The 20,472-nt window shown below is 37.1% G+C and overlaps 2 protein-coding genes and 1 long non-coding RNA gene across 5 annotated transcripts in view; 1 reads left to right on the plus strand and 2 right to left on the minus strand.

Annotated features, from left to right (window-relative positions):
• Positions 1-166: 166 nt before the first annotated feature.
• LOC110049748 (uncharacterized) lies at positions 167-3,546 on the plus strand. The gene is made up of 4 exons (XR_002296799.2): positions 167-1,346; positions 1,795-1,856; positions 1,935-2,003; positions 2,884-3,546. It is a non-coding gene; the product is annotated as an uncharacterized LOC110049748 (long non-coding RNA).
• A 6,542-nt stretch (positions 3,547-10,088) lies between these two features.
• Positions 10,089-15,548, minus strand: LOC110049742 (YY1-associated factor 2-like). Its single transcript, XM_020755561.2, has 4 exons — positions 15,161-15,548; positions 14,696-14,821; positions 13,043-13,153; positions 10,089-11,917 (listed from the first exon to the last, which is right to left on the minus strand). Exons 1-4 carry the CDS (start codon positions 15,193-15,195, stop codon positions 11,686-11,688), a joined length of 504 nt encoding a protein of 167 aa, XP_020611220.1. The 5' UTR covers positions 15,196-15,548; the 3' UTR covers positions 10,089-11,685.
• A 234-nt stretch (positions 15,549-15,782) lies between these two features.
• Positions 15,783-20,472, minus strand: part of LOC110049723 (stabilin-2-like) — a 59,632-nt gene continuing 54,942 nt past the window's right edge. For 2 of the 3 annotated variants that reach the window (XM_089276140.1, XM_089276138.1), the window contains exons 69-72: positions 20,141-20,221; positions 19,549-19,591; positions 18,970-19,015; positions 15,783-18,250 (exon numbers count right to left, since the gene is read on the minus strand). In XM_089276140.1, the coding sequence (XP_089132266.1) occupies positions 19,011-19,015; positions 19,549-19,591; positions 20,141-20,221 (129 nt within the window). In that variant the 3' untranslated portion in view covers positions 15,783-18,250; positions 18,970-19,010. Of the gene's footprint in view, positions 18,302-18,969; positions 19,016-19,548; positions 19,592-20,140; positions 20,222-20,472 lie in introns of all 3 variants that reach the window. The other variant, XM_089276139.1, reaches the window with a different exon arrangement.

Genomic DNA, 20,472 nt, shown 5'->3' on the forward strand with positions numbered 1-20,472 from the left:
GATGAAGTCACTGATTGGATAACTGATCTGAGTTGGATCAGTGATGGAGAGTTTGGATTAGATTGGGTCCAGAGCCAGATAAAGGAAGGAGTGATGGAGGCCTTCCCAGATGAATGGTAATACCTGGGTGATCATGATACTGGAGAGCAGGTGTGTTTCATTTTGTGTCAAATGTTTTTTTTATTAAATTTACATTCATAGACCATTTAATTGTAGACACCCAGCTAGCCTTCTACACAGATGCTCCTTGGACTCATCACGCAGTCTTCCTTCCCCACGTTAGGGAGGAGTGTGTGACAAGCCTTCAGAATGTCTGCCTATGAGGCTATTAGCTACCCCCTCCACCCAAAAATTTGAGGAGAATTCCCCCACGACTTTTTTGGGAGGATGTACACAGGCCCACACTCAGTGTGTTCAGATGGAAATCTGTAAATATGAGTGTTTTTCCATTGGTGTCTGCTGGTAGAGCATGATTGTGTCTATGTTACTCTTGATAGGGTAAACTTGTCCAATATCATTATCCAATCTGGAGTTTCTCTTGGCTTGATACAAAGCTTTAAATTTAATTCTTTTTTTTTTTTTACAAAAATCTGTCTTGAAACGTTTGCGGAGTTATTTTATTTTGCTAGTTCTTTTTAGTTTTTCTGGTTTCAACAGTTAATTTCAGCATTGCTTACATATGAAGACATGATTGATCACTTTATACACACAAGTTAAGCAGTTGTGAAATTAAAGCGTGAAAACAATTCAGGCCTCAATTTTTTTCGGGCTTTAATTTCACAACCGCTTAAGTTGTGTATAAGTGCGATGATCAATCGTGGCTTCATAACATTCTCCGTTGTTCAAATATATGAACTTTCATATATTCATTTGTATTGCTAACATATAAACAAGCTTAAACACAATCTTGCAATCCCCATGTTTACTTTTGCTTTAGATTACATTAAAAGGAGGAAAAGAAAATATTGCGGTGTAACTGAAGTGAAACGCTTGATAATGAAGGCGAAATTTGCATTTGAAAAGAATTACCGGGTATTGGGAATTCATTTGAATTTTAGATAGATTTTTACATTAATATTCATTTTTTTCGTATTTTGCCATCAGCTTAACCTGAACGTCTTTCTGAAAGTTATCTTGTGGGAAAGCACCCTGCCAATTCAACGTTATTATCATCAAAAATCGTCCATATCGTCATGGTAGACGTACTTTGGTTCGAGCCTTGAGTACAAGGGCGTGGAGTTATTGCCTTACTAGGACTATGCCTTGAAGCGACGATGGCTGCAAACACGTGGACGATGGTATGGCGGCGAAATTGACGAAATGCTTCGTTACGTTCTCCTTGAGAGGTAACTACGGCTTATTGTGTTTGTATTTGTTTCTCGTTTCTCGTTGAAAAATGTTTCAAAGTTATTAGGAAAGAGTTAGCTTACTTTTCTACAGAAATTATCGTACCAAACATTGGCTGGTTTCTCCATCTAGTTTACATAAAATTAACGTTGGACGACTCTTAAAATAAATTAAGTTTAGTTTAAAAAAAAAAATAGTAACGGGGTACAGGGTATATGGGGGAAAAATTAATGGGATATGGGGAATTAAGATCAGAGTAAGCGAGATATAGAGCAGGAAAATCGTTAATTTTTGTAATTGGAGTTAATGGGATGTTGGATATTAAGGCCAAAAATTAATGGGACTGATGTGGGTTACTCAGACCCTCATTAATGGGGCCTTGTTGTTTCAGCCTGTTATTGCACGTTATCTAACATTTATTCACATTGTTTTTATCTTTTTTTAAAGGCGGAAATGTCAAGCATGGAATAAGAAGCTGGAAATTACTAACTTAGAAGAGAAGGAAAACGGTTAGTTGAATGATTAATTTCTGTACACTTAGCTGTACATCAGGTGTTTATTCTCATTGTTTTGAATCTGTCTCTAAGGAAATGTCAGGCATGGAATAGGAAAAATTGGAAGAGAAGGAAAACGATGAAGGATGATTTTGCTATAAGGTGAGTTGAATGATTAATCTTTGTACACGTGGCTGTAGATCAGGTTTAGGTTTCTTTCAAAACAGATCCGGAACTTTACTCCGTGGTTTAAAACGTGATCGAGATCTTAATCGTCTTGTTTACAGTGCTTTAACAGCTTCTTGTCCAAAATGAAGGTGAAAAATACAGAAAGAATCTTTGACATCCTAATAGATTATTCAAATTTCATATTCAAACCGCGCTCTAAAATTTCGTGCCGAGTTAATTTGTAGCGCGTGTAGCTTGAGAATGAGCGATCGCTCTGTAAAAGATAAAATAATTTTCTCTTTAAGCAAGTTGTGATGCACAGTATTCACTGAGGCTGATGAGTCAGAGCTAATTTTTTATTCTGTTTAAAGCGAATATAAGTTTTTTCTAACATTTAATCTCGCTCAGGTTTTCTACATGCTAGAATTGACGATGAAGCGTTTGCTTTTTATCACATTAGGCTATATTTCTTGCGTTATTTTGATCGTCACGGCCACGAACGAGTCCAGTGTCACTCGGTGAAATAAGTTTAAAACCTGAGCTATTGCGGAGGAATCGACTAAATAGATTCTTGTAATTTGCTGTATAATCTTTTACGTTAAGACTATCATTACCAGTGGCTACTATCGGTAAACATAAACGCTGGGTTTAACACCAAATATTTAATTTCAAAGTGATGAATTTGATTTAACTGCATGTCTAAATTTTGTGATTAAACCGAGCGCTAATATTAACTGATAACATCCTCTAGTAATGATAGCAGCTGGCTTTTTAAATGCATTTTTCATTTCTCTTTGGAGTTGAAGTAAAGGTCAACAAGTTTATGTACAATTACTGTCAGTAATTTGTCTATTTTTTTTTTATTTTCTTGCAGGTCACCAAGTTTCAAACAAGAAAACTCTCATTCAAGTGAAAGACAAGTTTTATCAGAGGTAGAAAACAAACTTAAGATTTCGCTTTAAGATTTTTTCGAAAGGAATCGGAGCTAGGAGTTTATTTCGTTTGGTTTCTTCACTCGCTGATGTCAGATTTTTCTCGTGTTCCAAACGTCAGTCTTTCGAATAGTTTGTGAATAAAAACCTTAGATTTTTTATTAGATTCAAGAACAAGTTTTTATAGCTCAATTCATGCCAATTTTTTTTGTCAAAGTTTTCTCTATGGTAACATCTGTTTAAAAATTTTCAATTTTCCCGCCAAAAAACTTAGAAAAAATACGGGCGCTCAAAATACGCATGCGCCAATTTTTTTTAAAAAAATAAACATTTTATACTTCATGTACTCCGTTTGAAATTTTTAATTTTCCCGCCAAAAAACTTAGAAAAATACGGCGCCCAAAATACGCATGCGCCAATTTTTTTATTTTTATTTTTTCCATGTCAATATTGTAATATCAATAAAAGTATTTTACTAGTTTTCTGGTCTCTTTTCTATTATTTACATTGCTGTTAATAGAAGTCAATAAAGTACAAGTGTCTACTCTTCTTTTTAATCTTTATTATCTTTAAAATAAAATATTTCATTCAAACAATAAATACAAGCAAGTGTTTTTTGTTTCAATTAAGTTTATTCAACTTAATAATGACTTAATTAATTAAGTGATTTTCCATTAAATTAATTACAAAGGTGTCATCAAAAAATTTGCTCTCTATATACTAAGACTTTTGGCGGGAAAATTGGAAAAAATTTGCACAGCGTTTCCCCTCTTCACTTTTTCAGCAAAAAATTCAAAATGGCTTCCCTTGAAATTTTCCCGCCAAAAAAATGTTAACAGCATCTCGTGCAAAAAAAATGAAAATAAAACGTAAATTCCGTAAATTACACTTTACGTTAACGTTTTCCAAATCAAGTTTGAACTTATCCGTCTCCGAAATGTTTCAGTTTTTCACTCTTTTGCACGAGATGGTGTTTACATCTTACTAAATATGAAGATAAGCAACATGGCAAGCTAGTTTGTCCATCAAATGTTTGTTGCACATTAAGTTCACGCTTTTTAGACTTCCAATTTCCAACGAGTCTTAAATAAGTTCTCGCGTTTGAATTTAGTATTCCAATCGATATTTAACTTTTAAATGCTTAAACTTGCCATGTTGCTTCTGATAAAAGACCTTTTCAGTTGTGGCACAGGATGAACACATAAAAAACCTTATTCTTTATTTGAAATCTGCCCTAAGCAATTTCTTAGCAGCCAAACATTTGTGATTTAACACCTAGAATTTCTTATCAATTTCCTTTAAAGTTGTAGCAATGACATGGGCAAATTGGAGTGGTGTTTTAGCCGTTCAGAATAAGATAATTTAATTGTTTAGCTGCATGTCATTTACTAGTTCAAACAACGAGTTTTAGAACATTTGGATTAAATCGATAACGCCTAAAATTTCTTATAGATTTCCTCGAAACTTATAGCGATGACATGGACAAATTGGAGTGGTGTTTTAGCCGTTCAGAGTAAGATAATTTAATTGTTTAGTTCCATGTCATTTACTAGTTCAACACTTGGATTAAACCCCTAAAATTTCATAACGATTTCCTTGAAAATTTTAGCGATGACATGGACAAATTGGAGTGGTGTTTTAGCCGTTCAGTATAAGATAATTTAATCGTTGGCTCCATGTCTTTACTAATTCTTGAGGTAAGTTGTATAACAAAGAAAAACCCTGAATATTTCTCTTATGTTTTTATTGCTTATTTTGCTTTGTCCTGTGTTAAAATCCAGTGCCACAGAAAAGGTCTTTTAATAAGTTAATATAAAATATTAAACCCAGTGTCTAGTCCAAGGAACACAAGTGTTGATTTAAGTTAACGTCCCACCCCTCACGAACTAGGAATAATCGAACAAAATCAAGTTTACACAGACCACAAAAATTACGAAACCAAACTAAACAGTCCGTTCAAATTTTCTGTTGTTCACTTTGGTTTATACAAATCTGAATTACATTTCCTTTTGTATCTGATCCGAGATATATGTTTAAAGCACTTCTCACATCGAGCAAGACAATTTAAAAACCAACGTTAAATATTGATGATTTGTTTATAACATCTTGATAGTAAAACGAGAAAATAGAACAAAAATTATCAGCAAGTCAATATATGAAATATCGTACAAGTTGTATATTTATAACTGATCAATTCGTTCTCTTTGGCTTCAATTTAAAATAAATATCTTTAATTAAGTGAACTGATCGAGTTGTTTGTGTTTTCGCAAGGACAAAACCAAGACAATTTCAAAGCAAAGTTGAAAATTATCGACCCGTATCAAAATTTTCCAGTTTGTCACAATAATGTACCACAACAATACATCACAATTCGTAATTATAAATTGTGATACGAAATTGTTTCCCTTTTACTTTCAACTCTAAAATGTTCAGTTTCAGCAAAGTTGTTTTTGGTAAAGTAAGGCAATCTCAGAAAATAGTTGAATATTTTCAGACTTGAAATCAAAATTGTAAATGATCCATTTGATTGTGTTGTCAATTTGATTTTGTCTATAAAACTGCAACCAGTGATTCGTTAAAACTGTTTGATATTTGTGGTCTGTATAACGGGACAAATCTCACTTTATCTTTAGGGCTACTTGTGATCCTATGAAACAGACATCAAGGTAAATTTAACTCCCAAAATGACAAGAGAACATATGTTTCTGCAGGTCTATTATGCAAAACCCCGCCAAAAAAAATACTCTAGCTTGAAAAAAGATAACGAAAAACAAACAAACGATAAAATTTACGCTTTTCGAGTATAAAATAAAGTTTTGCCAATTGATATGTTTAACAGAATATGTTGTTACATCGAAGAGCTGTTCTCTTGTCATCAAGATATTTTGAGTTGATGAAGCACATGAGTAAATGTTTCCAAGGTGGCAGTATCAAGTGTAGTAGATAAATCATCAATATAAATCAAAAAAATAAATAAATCCGACAACTTACCAGTTGAAAAAAAAAACAAAACAATGCAAGTTAAAAACAACGAAGCCTATTTACACCCACCCCATCTCCGTAGCCTGGGTTTTCTCGCGGGGCCACCATGAAAATATTACATGTATCTGCAACATCAAATGACTTGAGGTACATAAACTTAAAACCTTGAGCGATTGACATCACAGAATCTACGACTCGTTTCGTTTTTGCACCCGATGTTAAATATATTGCCAAATTACTTAAAACAAAATAAAAAAATAAGGGATCTTTCTTCCGAAGTAAACGCCGCCAAATTATTAACAGCCGATAAAACGATCGCTCAAGGTGCAATGGTGGCTGATAATCAACTTTTTAAGAACAATTTCTCGTACTCTGTGTATAACTGTGCCTTTTTACTCGATGCAGACAGTAAATAAATTTGATATCACAAACAAACAATTAGCAATTCTGAAGTTTGTGATCTTGTTTTCACTCGATACAGACAGTTGATAAATCTGATATCACAGCAAACAATTAGTAAATATGAACTCTGTAATCGCTTCACTCGACGCAGACAGTTAATAAATTTGATATCTCAGCAGACAATTAATGAATATCAGGTTTCTCATTTTTTTGTAGATCCAGACAATTGATATAATAAACTTGAGATCACTAAACCAAGCTTGATGTCCTCGACAAATTCCTAAATTTGATCAGCCACCATTTTGACTACAACTAGAAGATAATATTAAAGGTCTTATCTTTGAAGTATTTCCTTCTGATCAAATGATCTAGATCCGTTGAACTCCTTTTGTCCTCGCCAAGTCAGTTTCCTGAAAAAGCAGTACAACCAGTGATCAGTAAAGTATCCAATTTTTACAGCGACGCACTTTAACATAAAATCAATAGCCCCTGTAGCTAACGGTTTATGACGCACCATGGCAAAAATACACGTCGAGTGCCAAGAAAAATTCGAAAATAACATCTCGTAGGTCAACTTTTAAATTACAAGTTGTTGGTGAACACGAGCTTTTATTTCTACGTTTCACGATTTGAAGCTTCGGACTACGAAATAAAGTGCGACTCTCGTAAAATTTTACGCAACATTAGTTAACGGTAAAAACTCCTTCTTCAAGGCCGCCGTCCCAGTTACATTGCAACCAAGGTTTAATAGTTTTCTTTGCTGCCAAGCTTCGAGTTGAAGCGACGCTCAAAGCAAACAGGGAGTGCACGTGCTTGACTCGTTCAATAGATTTTTCGACTCTTTCAGCTTCCTAGACATAATTTGACTAGCATTTTCCAAGAACAATACTCACCATAGTATAAAGTATATGCTTGTCCAAGCTTTAAGGTCCTTTAAGCCCTTCCTTGTACCAGCGTCGTCTTCCTTCAAGGCTGCAAATTCGCCTTCAGCGGGACGACACGTCCTCAAACATCCACGAGCAGTTTGGTTTGACAGAAATTCAACAAATGTCATGAATATGGATTAAAAACTAAAACCAATTGCTGAAAAATACGTCACTGATCACGAGAGGAATTTGCTCACACCATTTACAACCAACAAATCACAAACTTTGATGAAAGAGGGTTTTCGTGCGCGGTGACTTTGTTGTGTGAGAATGTTCGCATTTCAAATGAGAATAATTCTTTTCCAAAGCTTCTTTAGTTTTCCAAAAGCGCCTGTCAGAGAAAAAAAAATGCTTTCATTCTCTCTCGCCAAGTTCGTCCGAATGAAAAAGCTTTTCTTTGAATTCGGGCATAAACAAAGAAACTAGAGGCAGAAAAGACAATTGCAACAAACGCAAGTTGGGTAGCTTGTTTCAGGTAGAACAAGCTCGTAATTAGGACGTGTGAGAAATTCTTGTTCAATGAATACAAAAAGAAGAGCACATGCAAAACCACGCCCAAGAACGAAGGAAAATTCTTTGTATTTTTTCTAAAAAATAAAATAAGTTAGATGTTTACATGTAATAGCTTTTGGGAATTCAATAAAAGTTGTTATTAATTTAGTGTCCTCAAGTTTGCAGATTTTTCACGTTTTTAACCAATTCCAAAGGGGTTTGTTAAATTATTAGAAAGAGCTCGTAAAAAAATGACATGGAAAGGTAAAAGCGGTTCGGTTGTAAGTGTTTTATTTAACCATCATTAAGGAAAATGTGTTGAGAATTTAAAAGTACATCAGGACAAAGTTTCATAATTTCACTCAGTTTTAATCTCGTAACCATGGCAATGTATGTTGCAAGAAACTGGATTTTGATCATTCTTTAACAAAAAGACGAAAGGCACGTGTTGTAATATCAAAAATCGACAAAAATTAGGGAAACACGTATCTTGGGACGGTATAAATATAAACAGATTTATAAGCGCGCGAAAAACTATGATCACGTGTTAAAATAATGTTTTAATAAACAAGATTTTCCAACGTGAGATATTCTCTGATTAAACAGCTTTCCCCCTTCAATTTGTAATTCTTTAAATAACCATCGAAATGTGCTTCCTCATCAAAGTAGTGATTTTCTTGCCAATCATCCTCACGCATTTACAGTGGCTTTACTCGTCTGTTATACCACGAGTTCCCCCGTACGATATCTTCTTATTCCCCCAGTTCGTTGCATTGCGTCTTCCGTGCAGTTCATCATGCGTTACCCTATGTGTTTCGTACTAACTTTTATTGTCGGGTTTTCCCGTGCGATCTCTGTATTCCCTGATATATTCTTGTTGCGTTCCCTTTGCGTTCCCTTTGCGTTCCTCTTGCGTTCCCTCATACTCTCAACTCACAAACAAACCCTGGGCCGACGTTCAACCTTGGCTGAACTGGGTTGACACCCAACAGTCCGCACAACCTCGCACGTGTTCCACCCGAGTGTACTTTAAGTTCATCCAAAAAAGACCTGAGGGTTCCTCGAGGGCTTCTTTATGCGTTTTCTCGTGCCTTCCCTGTGCGTTCCCAGTGCATTTCACTTGCGTTCCCTTGCGCCGCATATCCATTCTGCCAGGCGTTCCGTCGTGTGTTTCGATGCGCTCTCTCTTGCGTTCCCTCGTTCCCAGTAACCCTAAGCCTGGTGATGGTCCTTATCTTACCCTCAGTAAGTAAATCCATGTCTTTTTAGCTCCTGTTCCAGAGAAATCTGCATTAGAAACACTTTTTTTGTTTCGTTTTTCGTGCGTCTTTCAGCCTTTAACCTTCTTCCTATGCAAACGATCTTTAGGCTCACGCATGCATTCCTCTCCATCAACAAGGTGACAACTCATTCCCAGGGGCCGCGACCCTTTTGGCCAGCCCAAAAGAAGTAGACACCTCTGGGAGAAATAGGAAGGTGAGCCAGCATTAGTCACAGCGGTTGCACGCGACCTTGTGCACATGGTTCTTATTTTGTCCAGAGCGTCGAGCGAAAATGCACGGGTCTTGGCATGGAGGGAAAAGAGAACCTCGTTCCCAGGGCTCTTTCTCTACCTCAGGAAAGTAGAGAGAGAACCCTTGGAAAGAGGTTGGGGAAAAGATAGAATGACGGGCCTGAAGAAAGTTTGCGCAGGAGCCACTGCGTCAAAGCCGCCTTTTCAGAGGCGTTTACATTTTCGTTCCCAGAGCTGTCCGTTTCTTCAGTATCTAACAACAATTTATAGCGAGTAGCACTGGATACGAGAATACACTGCTGAAAAAGTTCTTGTTTGTCTGTTTCAATAGGGTAGTAAACCTACATAGCTACGAACATTTTACCAGCTGGGGGAGCTTAGCTTTCTTGGCAGTTCATCCCCAAAAGGTCTTCACTGGGAGTCTTGGAACGAATCAAGTCATGACCCGCAATGCAGTGCTTTTTGCGGGTAGGGCGCGGGGAGGGAGAATTCATCTGATGTAAACAATAGCTTTCCATTTCATAGAGATTTTATGGAAAAAAAACTTTCCTGGTCTTTTAATGTTTAGAGTTACATCCATCAGCTGAGACTGAAGCCCCATTAGGGGTGGGGGTCTGAGTATACCACATCTCCTTAAGTTTTTGGCCTAAATATTCCTTGTCTTCCGGATCTCTTTATTTCCAATTTGCGAAAAGCAACGATTTTCCTACTCCACATCCCGTCTTATTCTATCTAAATATACCACATCCCTAAATATCCGTAATAGGGCCTTAAGATTCTTATTAATATTGTGGGAAATACCCATTGAGACAAACACTCAGCTACAAACAAATTACATTGAAGACAATTTTTTATTGCAAGAATGCTACAATAATGTTCTAAAGAGCGTTTTTTCATGATGGAGTTACCATTTGTGAGTTATTTCAAGTACAAGTAGCGGTAAAAAGTCCACTTTAGTTTCGCTACGATGCCAGCGGTTATTTACAAGATAAAGCAATTTTAAGCCTTCATACATCAGTTGTCAGTTAATGAAAACATGAAACAATCAAAATAGTATTAACCCACTATCTGAACGTTTGTGCTAAAGCAATCTAGTTTACAAAGAAATTAAATACATTGAGTCAATTTGTTTTAATCTTCCCTATCTTAACCATCGTTACTAATTCTTTACAGTTTATTTCATCTTTAAATGTTCTTAAACCAATATTTTCAGGCTTTTATGACTAACGAAAATTTATTATGTTGCAAATCTTATTAATGCCCTTAAACAAATATTAAACAAAATCTGTAAAATACAAAATTAATTTCAGAATCACAAAAAACTACATCTCTAGTATAACAAAGCAATCTACACATATTGGTTGTTGTGAAAAGAGACTTACTGTAGGAAAATTTTTACACTGTTATTCATTAGCTCACAGCTACAGCTGAATCACATTTGACTGTTTGAACAATTCCGTTATGAATGAAATTAAAATTCCTAATCTTTATGAAATTAACTATTTATAAAATAAGTTTAATTGTCATAGCTAAGCTCCACATAGATCTACACTACCTGGGAAACAAGTTCAGTCAGAGATAAACAAATATTTGTTGAATGACAGGAAAAATTCCTGAACTTTGTGGTCTGGTTGGAAACTGATTTAGTTTTCCACATTAGCACTTGGGTGTTGCTAAGTGACATTCCCGCTGAAGACTTCTAGGGCAGATACAGGATTTTATAGAAGGGGGTTTGAGATACGGACTACTGAAGACGTTTCCCTGTAGTGGGGTCCGGGGCATCCTCCACCAGAAAATTGTTAAAATTCAGGTCCTTGGAAATGGGATTTCCAGAATTCCAAGGCCAAGTCAGCGTGTTATAATGTCTCATTTTTTTTAATTCAGGGGGTTCGACTGAATCACCCAATCCCCTCCTAGATCTGCCCCAGGACTTTGCACTCAGTCACTTGTAAGATGATAAGTGCCTAATACCAATCATATTCACACCAAGTAAACATGTTTTTATGAATTCTAACAATGGAGGTGGTTTTATTCATGACTGGCTCCTGGATTAAAATCTTGAATGTGTAAATTAAATAAATCTGGTTTTAAATTTCAAGACAGGATGAAACCCTGGTATGCAACCATCAAAATGAAAGGTGTTAAGAAGTTCTACTGCACAATGTTTTTCAAAATAATACAAAAAGAAATTCAATATTTTACTAACTTTGAACTTGGCACTCTTTCAAATGGGAGGGTTAAGGAAGAAAGAAAGTACATGTCTTTTTCAGCTAGGATAATCAAGCTTACAGCTGGGTTGATATTTTCCCAGCTTACTAAATGACATGCCTCAAAAAGTTACTTGTGACCGTACATAATCTTGAAAACTACACCTGGAAAATTGCAAAATGGTCCTATTATCTTAGCAAATTATATTAATATACTATATGTCATGAACTATCTTCCTGATTATTAACTCCATTACTAGTATATTCAGAGCCAAGAGATGGCCCGGGATCTGTATTGTCTTCTGACAGCGGTCCGGGTGAATTCCTGTCTGGTGTTACAGAAGGTGAATTCTCTGGTTTTAAAAGTTTATAATCTGTTATTATCACAGTTATATTTCCTACGGTGACAGCCATATGCTGTGCACTGCTTCTGTCAACATTTTTGAGTCGCGGCCTGTAAATGAAAGGTGAAACGATGTGGTCAAACTCCTGCAACAGAAGAGCTATGAAGTCTAATGGCCATTTTATTACATGTGTAGATGTCAGTTTTTTAGTAATGTCTCTTCTCACATACTTCTCCCCAAGAAACCAAAAGAATATCTCATTAGGACACCACACAAGGAGATGCCTTAGCAACCACGTGTCCTCTTATGGCAGTTGGTTGAAATCCCATTACGGGACACAAAAATAATGACATGCCTATCTATGACTGAGACCATGAATGAATCTCCTCTACATTTTAGAATTCTCTTGGTAAAGAAAAACCGTGAGTCATTTTTTTTTTGTGGGAGGCACAAAAGGCACATGGCTAGTGGTCTGGGCTCTGTCCAACATCACTGTGTTGTGTTCTTGGCCGCACACTTAACTCACACTGTGCCTCTCTGTGCCCAGGATTATAAAGGGTGTTGACGAATTCTTAAAGTACACCAACAGAATGATGGTAATGGACTAGCATCCAATCCAGGGGGTAGAAGCAATACTCCTACCAAGTCTTGCTACATACCACTTTAAAAGTGTTTTTTTAGGATTATATGACCTTAAATTCAAAATGAATTCTTTAGTGAAGAGAAGCTATAAATATGTAATTGCTGAGTTTTGGGAATCTATTTAAGCAGATTTAGTTAACCAGTAGTACAAATAGAACACATTTTAAAAATGGTTTTTGGATGACTGTTGACAAACTAAATTCAAATATTCTGCATAAAAAAGACACCAAGATCACCAATAGAACTAAAAGAATAAAACAGCCTACATAAAACAGACTACAGGTGGATGATATATAAACATCAGTTTTAAACCTTTAGAATCCTTTAGTTTTTCTCACTTTGTGGGCACCTCCTCTGTCAACAAACAAAAGCACATTGCTCCAGAAAATATCTACACTCTTCCGACAGATAGTTTTTAGGTCTTGCACCCTTCACTCCTCTAGAAATTCCAGTTTTCCTCAGCATTTAGTGACTTTTGAGACCCCCACCCCCCATCCCTCACTGTCTTGGAATGTCTACTGACCTTTTATGGGAGGGGCAGGGGTATGGATATTTAGTAATGCAAAATATAAAATCAGTTTTGGAAGCCTCACCTCATTTTTTTGAAAGGTCTTTTTCCTACTGCCTTTTTTAAGGGGGGTGGTGACGTAACAAACTGCTGGGCAACTTGCTGAGCAACTAACTGAGAATTAAGTTTGGGTTTCCTGGAATCCAACAAACAAAAGAAAAAGACAGAATTAAATCAAATACACCTTGAGCTACGATAACCCCTGTCTCAGTCAACAGATCTTCAAAAAACCAGTTTGTCATTTTTTTCTCCATAATGTTTTTGAAATAGGTGAGAAATTCAGACTGTGATTGTGGGTCAATTCAAGAACACAGTCCTCTCTTTCATCTGGGAAATTGTTACGGTTTTTAGTTTTCTAAGTGGTCAAGCTTTTGCCATAATGGTTGATCTCTCACTGCAACTGCTGCAACCTTTCTAAATCCAACGTCAAATGGCTTTTGTGAATTTTTTTTCTCTGAATATTCCGTCTGCAGCCCCTACAGATTTGGAAAATTTATAATCAAACAAATGTAAGAAACTGAAGGTGAAAGTAAAAGATAATAGGGTGGGTAGAGGTGGGGTTAATTTTGCTCACTGAAGCCCGGTCCTCACGATGCAAGCATTAACATAAACTTAAGCTTACGGGCTAGTGGGGATGGCTGCGACATAAGCAAAAGCATAACCCTCCTGCTTCTGGTTATGTCATTGTTATGTCCACTGAGGACATGGTCGGTATAAGAATAAAGTGCCTTGCTGATTGACTGAAAGTCTTTCGCTTATGCTTATGCTTATACCAACCACATCTCCACTGGACATAACAGTGACACAAGCATAAGCATAAGAAGAATGCCAGGCTTTGATCTTCTTACGCTTTTGCTTATGCTTATGTTTTGTGAATTTGATGGTACATCCGAACAATAATTATATCTGCAAGGCAGTGCTAATCATGAGCTATCTACTTAGGAGGGTTATGATTTGAAATGTCAAACCTCACTGAGAAGTAAAACGTGCTGTAGTGTAGGAGTCTAACAGTGACATGTGAGGATACAGTCACTTAGACAGGTCAAAGGGTCCTGACTAAATTTGCCACAAAGGGTTGCACTTCCCCTGCAGCTTCAAAATTTTCCTTTATCATTTTACTCTGCAAATCTAAACCCAAACATCTTTAAGATCTTTATTTATATTAATTAGTAATTTATCATAACCTCAGTTTTTCAGCCAGCCAGCTATTTTCTGATAGGGGGAGGGTGGAAAACAATCTGTACACTGTACAATAGTGCTAACAACATTCCCCTTTCATCACAAAATAACAAAAGGTGTTTTGCGGTCATGCAGGAAATGACTTGGGCATCTAAATTGTCAAAAGACGTCAATTCATTTTACCACAAACATCCAAAGATTCGAGGACGAGCATCTGTTTCCCATCGTTTCAGTGGATGTATTTTAGTTATGCACTGTTCTGCAGTGCACATGGTTTTGTAAGCTGTCACAAAAACCAGATCAAATTGTATCTGTTTCATCGGGATTCTAAAGTTATTGCTCCTCGAGCGATCTTTTTGTTGTCTGTTCAATATTCAACCTTACCATATCCACGGTGGACGAAAGTCAAAGATAACACTGAAAATAGTAATTTTCTGTCTCCCAGACAGCAATTGCAAAGAACAAACAAATGCAAAAGTGCCACGCGTTAAATGGTTACCTTGTAGAGGTTCCTTTTCTTACGTCGCACATAGCACATTTAAAGGCTTCTGCGCCATTTCTGTACGTGCAAACACTGCAATCCCAGTAATTCTCATCCGTACTTGGCCTCAACACCTTACGTATTCTGCGAGAAGACAAAATAACATCTCAAAAACTTGAAAAATTTCAATCACTAATCCAAGCGACACAATCGATTCGATTGGATGATGAGCTGTTCTAGAACTCCTGATCGCCTTTCTTTTTACAACGAATCGATTTCTCAGTCGAATACACACATCCAAAAGTTCAAGTTTTCATCTTCTTTCAGCCTCCTGAAATTTAAGTGATTAACGATCACGCAATAGTCTCGCAGAGCAACTTTTCCGACAAAAACACTTAGATGTGAAGCACAAATTCAATTTCTCAGATGCACTTACTATCTCATCAAATTCTACCACAAAAATATGATCAAAAGCTTCCTTACTTGATGGGGCTTTTTTTCTCCACCTTCTCTTCCATACTACGCGGTAAATAGGCTCCAGTATAAACAAATATTCCTTATTTTTCCCTGCAAATTTTCGACTTCTCTGTTCCTGTGTCCTCGTTTGTATACAGGCACGGCTTATGGGCAAGAGCCAATCACATCACAGAGTCGCCGGCGGAACCTGTGGAACAATGCCCTGCCTAATATGGTTGTTGAAAGCGTGACTTCCGTTCTGTCTGGTTTCCCGCGAGTTTTTTTGGAAACACCTGGAATTTCTTTGTCTGGAGCAACCTGTTTTAATATCAAAAGCCCTGGAGCGCTATTTGAAAGTTAAACAACAGCCTCTAAGTAAAAAAAAACAAACAAAAAAAACAGATTCGTGAAAGGGAGAGAAAGATAGAGATGTCGAAGGCAGACCAGCAAGGAAAAGGGGGCTGTTTCTACGAGCCATCCTAAAACGGGACCATATCAGGCTCACATGATCAAACGTGTGTGTACCTGCATGATGCATGTATCTGATGCATTGTGCATGGTAAATCGTACAGCAGTGAAACAGGGACAGTGCGTGTCCTCATCATCGACTCCTTGTCCCCATACATGACGTAAATAATGCAATCCACTATTTTTTTACAATCACACATGCATTTTATTTCGTTTCTTTTATCCTTTCACATTTAAATCTTAAAAACTTAAAGACTGGGACAAGATCCTGATGAAGAAACCTTATGATCACGCCCGAAGATCGTACAAGGCCAGTGACACGGGCTTGTTATTGGCCCTTTTTTCTGAAAATGTTAATGAGATTTTGCAAAATTTCCGGTATTTGCCAAGACCACACGTGCTACACCAAAACCGTGCCACTAGCGCTAGTATAGCACGTTTTTGTCTAACACGTGTAGACATCAAGGGCAAGCTAGGTCATTGTTGTTGTTTGCCACAATCTTTCCGGTTAGATCCCTCAGTTTCCGAGTGGCCTTAATTCGATTTCAACATTGACGCCTAGTTCCTTTTCCCATTAAAAAAAAAAAAAAAATTCAAAAAATAGAAAAAAACTAGTCATGAAAGTAAGTTTTGGGGTTAATAGACCTCTTTAGTTTTCCCATTAAAGACCACTTGATGATACTCTTGAGACTTCTTGCTTTCAAATTTTCAAATTGTCGCATGTATATGAATGAATAACTTTAAGATGGATAAAAGGAAAATTTTCTAGAAAATATCATGTGGTCTACAATGGGAACACAAACCACCCAAGCTAAAGAGGTCTATTTGCAAAACGGGCAATGAGTAAGAAAACAGCCCATTCTCAGACCATCCCTGACTTTCAGGCCGACCACGTTTTGCAAGGGGCCTGAACCCTACCCTGATAGCCCGGCCTTCTTGATCTTTTGTATAACAGAGAAAGCCTAGGTATCAAATTTGCCTCTCTCTAACACCAACTTTTAGAGACCATTTGGGGCTAAGATGGCTTCTCCAGCTGATCGTGACCTGGGGCCCGTTTCTTGAAGGTCCCAAAAAGTTTTCGCATCCGGAAATCCGTAGCAAAATATAAAATCTTATGATTACAGAGCTGTTTCATTCACATATTCTTAATACGAACAAAGGTTCTCTTCAGACAAGAAGTTTCTGGCGTATACACCTCTCTGTTTATAGATACAGATAAGCTAAAATGGCTCTGCGGCCCCGAAACGTTTCCGGGGCTTTCGAGAAATGGGCCTCAGGGCTCGAAATTTTCCCGCGCTTCTCGTGCCTTACACCCATTTTCATACTAGTAGTAATCAAAGATTATGAGAGTGCGTTCGACGCCGTCACTGTAATATATATACCTTAAATGATTTCACTAGCTTACTTTCAACCTCTGTCTATTGCTAAAATCAACGTTTTTAATCGGCAACCGAGGTTTTACAGACAGATATATCATATCAAATCTGTGATTAATGTATCTAAACATAGTTAACTATGATCTAACAAGGACAAAGCTAAGGAGAGCTGTATTAACCCGTGTGGTCTTATTTCGTTTTCATGCGATTCGTTTCACCTTAGGTACTAACAAACACCATATATTTCGCATCATTTCTCGAATGAACTTAACACAGCTTAAATTTATAGACTTACGTAGTTACAGAACTATAACGTATAAAACTTGTAGCTTTCAGCTTACAGACTTGTAACGCAAACCACTAACTTACAACTTACAGACTTTCAGCTTATAGCATATAACTTATGGACCTGTTGCTTATATCTTTAGCATTATAGCTCATACTTTTAACTTATAGACTCCTGCACCAGTAAATTAGGCATACGAATACCAACTTACGTTTTTGGCTTTTTCAAAAAGCTAGTTAAGCTTTGTGTGCTTCATAATACACAACTATATAAATATATTTGACGCAAACTATGAACGACCTTCTGCGAGGCTCACAGACAACACAACACCGAACATGCAGATATCGACAGATAGCTTTACTCTGCTATGAACTTTACCCTGCTATGGCTAACAATAAATCAGATATTTTAACCTGCTTAAAACAGCAATCAAATTGTAACAAAAATACTGAATGCGAATTACATTTAGGATGTTTCATAGAAAATCTTAGTTACAAATTTCCACAAATAAAAATGTCTTAAAATTGCAACAAAATTGAAACCTATTACTACTCCATTGACAAGTGTTTCGGAGCGGTGTAAAATTTAGAATAGCCGCTGTCACACTTGGCACCTTTTCACTGATATTCGTTGTTACTCGATGTGTTCGTCACAGAAAGGTTCTCCCCAGGAAACGAGAAAAGCTACGTGACGTTCTAAATAAGGGTTGCAAAGGGACAGATGTCAGTGAAAACTAATTTCTTGTTTTAGCCTGTGGAGACGCTATGACACACTGACGCGCCGCCAGTGCGTGGCAAAATCGCCTTGCGTGACAGCGGCACTTTTTAAAACACTTTACGAGTAACAAAACAGCTTCGATTCACTTTGAATCGTGGTTAAAAACAGACAACACAAATTCAACATATGTTTTGGCATTCAAAGCATCACAAAGAAATCGATAGATCCTTGAATACACCTGACAATCCCCTCTGCGAATGACGTGAACCCCTGGTGAGAAAACCAACAAAAGGTCACTTTACAAAAGAGATTAATAGGGGCCTGGAAAAAAACAATAAGCAATCAAACGTCAGCGCTATGGTTTCTATTTATGGGAACGTTAGCCTACGTAGCTGGCGGGATTTCGCGCGCCTATGCTTTTATTTTGGCGGCGGAGGGGCGTAACCGCGAGGGGATTGGTGAGGAGTCGAGTTGAAAACTACGAACAAGGTCTGTTTGTCAATTTTAATTGACAAAATAATTCATCAAGTTTAAACAAAAGGAAATCATGACCGTGACGGTGCTCGGATATCTGATCTTACTTTCCATAGATTTTTGCTTGCTCGTTTTCTCCTTTGTGTTAGTTTCGATTGGGACTCAAGACAGTGTCTGATTACACATTCAAACACCTCGTAAGTCGTTAAAGATATTCCGCTGCGCGTCGTGTTTTCAACTCTCTTCTCAGTGTTTGGAAACGTGGTCAAACACGGTCTTGCGTGTTTTGATATATTAATTAGCAGATTCAGCATGATGCTACAAGAACACTCCTTGCGATAATAATAATAATAATAATGATGATAATAATAATAGTAATACAACGAAATGTGAAGACATGACTGATCATCGCAGTTATGTACACAACTTGTGAAATTAGCAGAAGTTTCAAATGAAAGAGAAGATTAAAAGAAATCAATGAAACCAGCGCTCACTTTTATTCTAGGATAGCCTACCTCTGTTTTTTTTTTTCCCAAATGGCTTCGTAAGTCTTCCCTCAACCTTGAATAAAAAAGAAAAAAAAAAAAGATGGAAAAACTGTAAACTAAAGTATGCATTACTGAGCTGCCATGGTCTGAAAACAACCTCGTACCCAGGGCTTCTCCCTTGAAATTTGGAAGGAAAAGCTCTGGAAACGAGGTTGGCCAGAAACATGACAGCAACAGTTTTCTTGTACTTATTACTGTAATCGATCGATAGCGATTACTTTTAAAAAGGTATTTGCAGATCATGGCCTCCTGTCAATTGTATACTTCTAGTGTAATTAGTCTAAGCGCCTTATTGTAAGTAGAGTAATGTAACTGTTGTAATGTAAGTGTTTCATTGTAGGTAGCGTTATTTTTTGTAAGTGCTGTAATGTAAGCAAATAAATAAATAAATAAAAAAATGGCCTCCTGTCATGTCGAATAATTTCCCATGACTTCAAGCAGTTCATGTTTTAAGAATGTAGACAGGAGTCAAATTCAGAGCACGCTAAACCTTTGCGTGGATACGGTAAGAAAATTGGATCCTTTTTTTTCAGATAGTTTACTTACATGTGTCTTCTCCACCTGGAAAGTATCTGGAGTCCAAATTAAACTGAAAGAAAATAAATTAATAGTCATGCGATATCATTACAATACACGTTTTAATTAGCCGACTCTAAATACATGATCTTTCATTCTGATCTGCAGAAAGATGACGTTACTTCACTTGTGAACAATCACGTGATTTAGATCCCGGACCTACATAATTACCGGCAATAGGCCACGTTCGACATATCGATATTCTAACATGGCTCCGAGGCTTTTAGGACAAACTTTCATATTTGGTGGTGTTTTCTTTGTATCTTGTTCTCTTTTGGGAATTGAGGGACAAAAGTGACATATAAAATCGGCCATTTCCGAGTTACTTGTGCCGCCTCTGATTCAAAACGAGTCTTCGTTTGATTTGCATGAAAATGAATATTCAGGCGGAACTCATTTCCATATGAATAGTTTCGCAGGAAGACTCGTTTTGACACCGAGGCAAAAGCCAACTCGGAAGTGGCCTGTTGCAATTTTGCCTGAAAGCATCGGAGCCATTTTAGAATATTGATATATCGAACATGGCCTATCCAATTCAAAAGGAAGTAGTTCTTATAAATACCTTTTGCCGTGTTTTGTCGCCACCGGTGACCTCGTCATACATTGGGTTGGAAAATTCTCTCACTCCTTCCTCGCTTGAAGTCTACAATAATATACAACAACGCATTACATTGCAAAACCAGTTCATCTGTTTATAATAATCAGTTTATAATTAGTGTCACACAATGACGTAAACTGAAAGTCAAGAGGACTGTGCGGAGATCTCATTCTCAAATAGCAGTACTTCTACTCTCCACTGGATGAGATACTAGTCCATCACAGGGTTTCCCCCCCCCCCGGCATTATTTCAGGTTTCCCCCAAGATTTTACCAGTACCCATTTATACTTCTGGGT

Source organism: Orbicella faveolata, unplaced genomic scaffold (genome assembly GCF_042242905.1).
Source record: "Orbicella faveolata isolate gen_17 unplaced genomic scaffold, um_ofav_v1 contig_4, whole genome shotgun sequence".
NCBI lineage: Eukaryota > Metazoa > Cnidaria > Anthozoa > Scleractinia > Merulinidae > Orbicella > Orbicella faveolata.

Coding starts and splice junctions, on each gene's coding strand:
- LOC110049742 (XM_020755561.2), bottom strand. CDS start 15,195: ATGGAAGAGAAGGTGGAGAAAAAAAGCCCCATCAA. Junction 14,822..15,160: donor GAGAAAAAAAGCCCCATCAA/GTAAGGAAGCTT, acceptor GTCTTCTCGCAG/AATACGTAAGGTGTTGAGGC. Junction 13,154..14,695: donor AGAAAAGGAACCTCTACAAG/GTAACCATTTAA, acceptor GTTGGATTCCAG/GAAACCCAAACTTAATTCTC.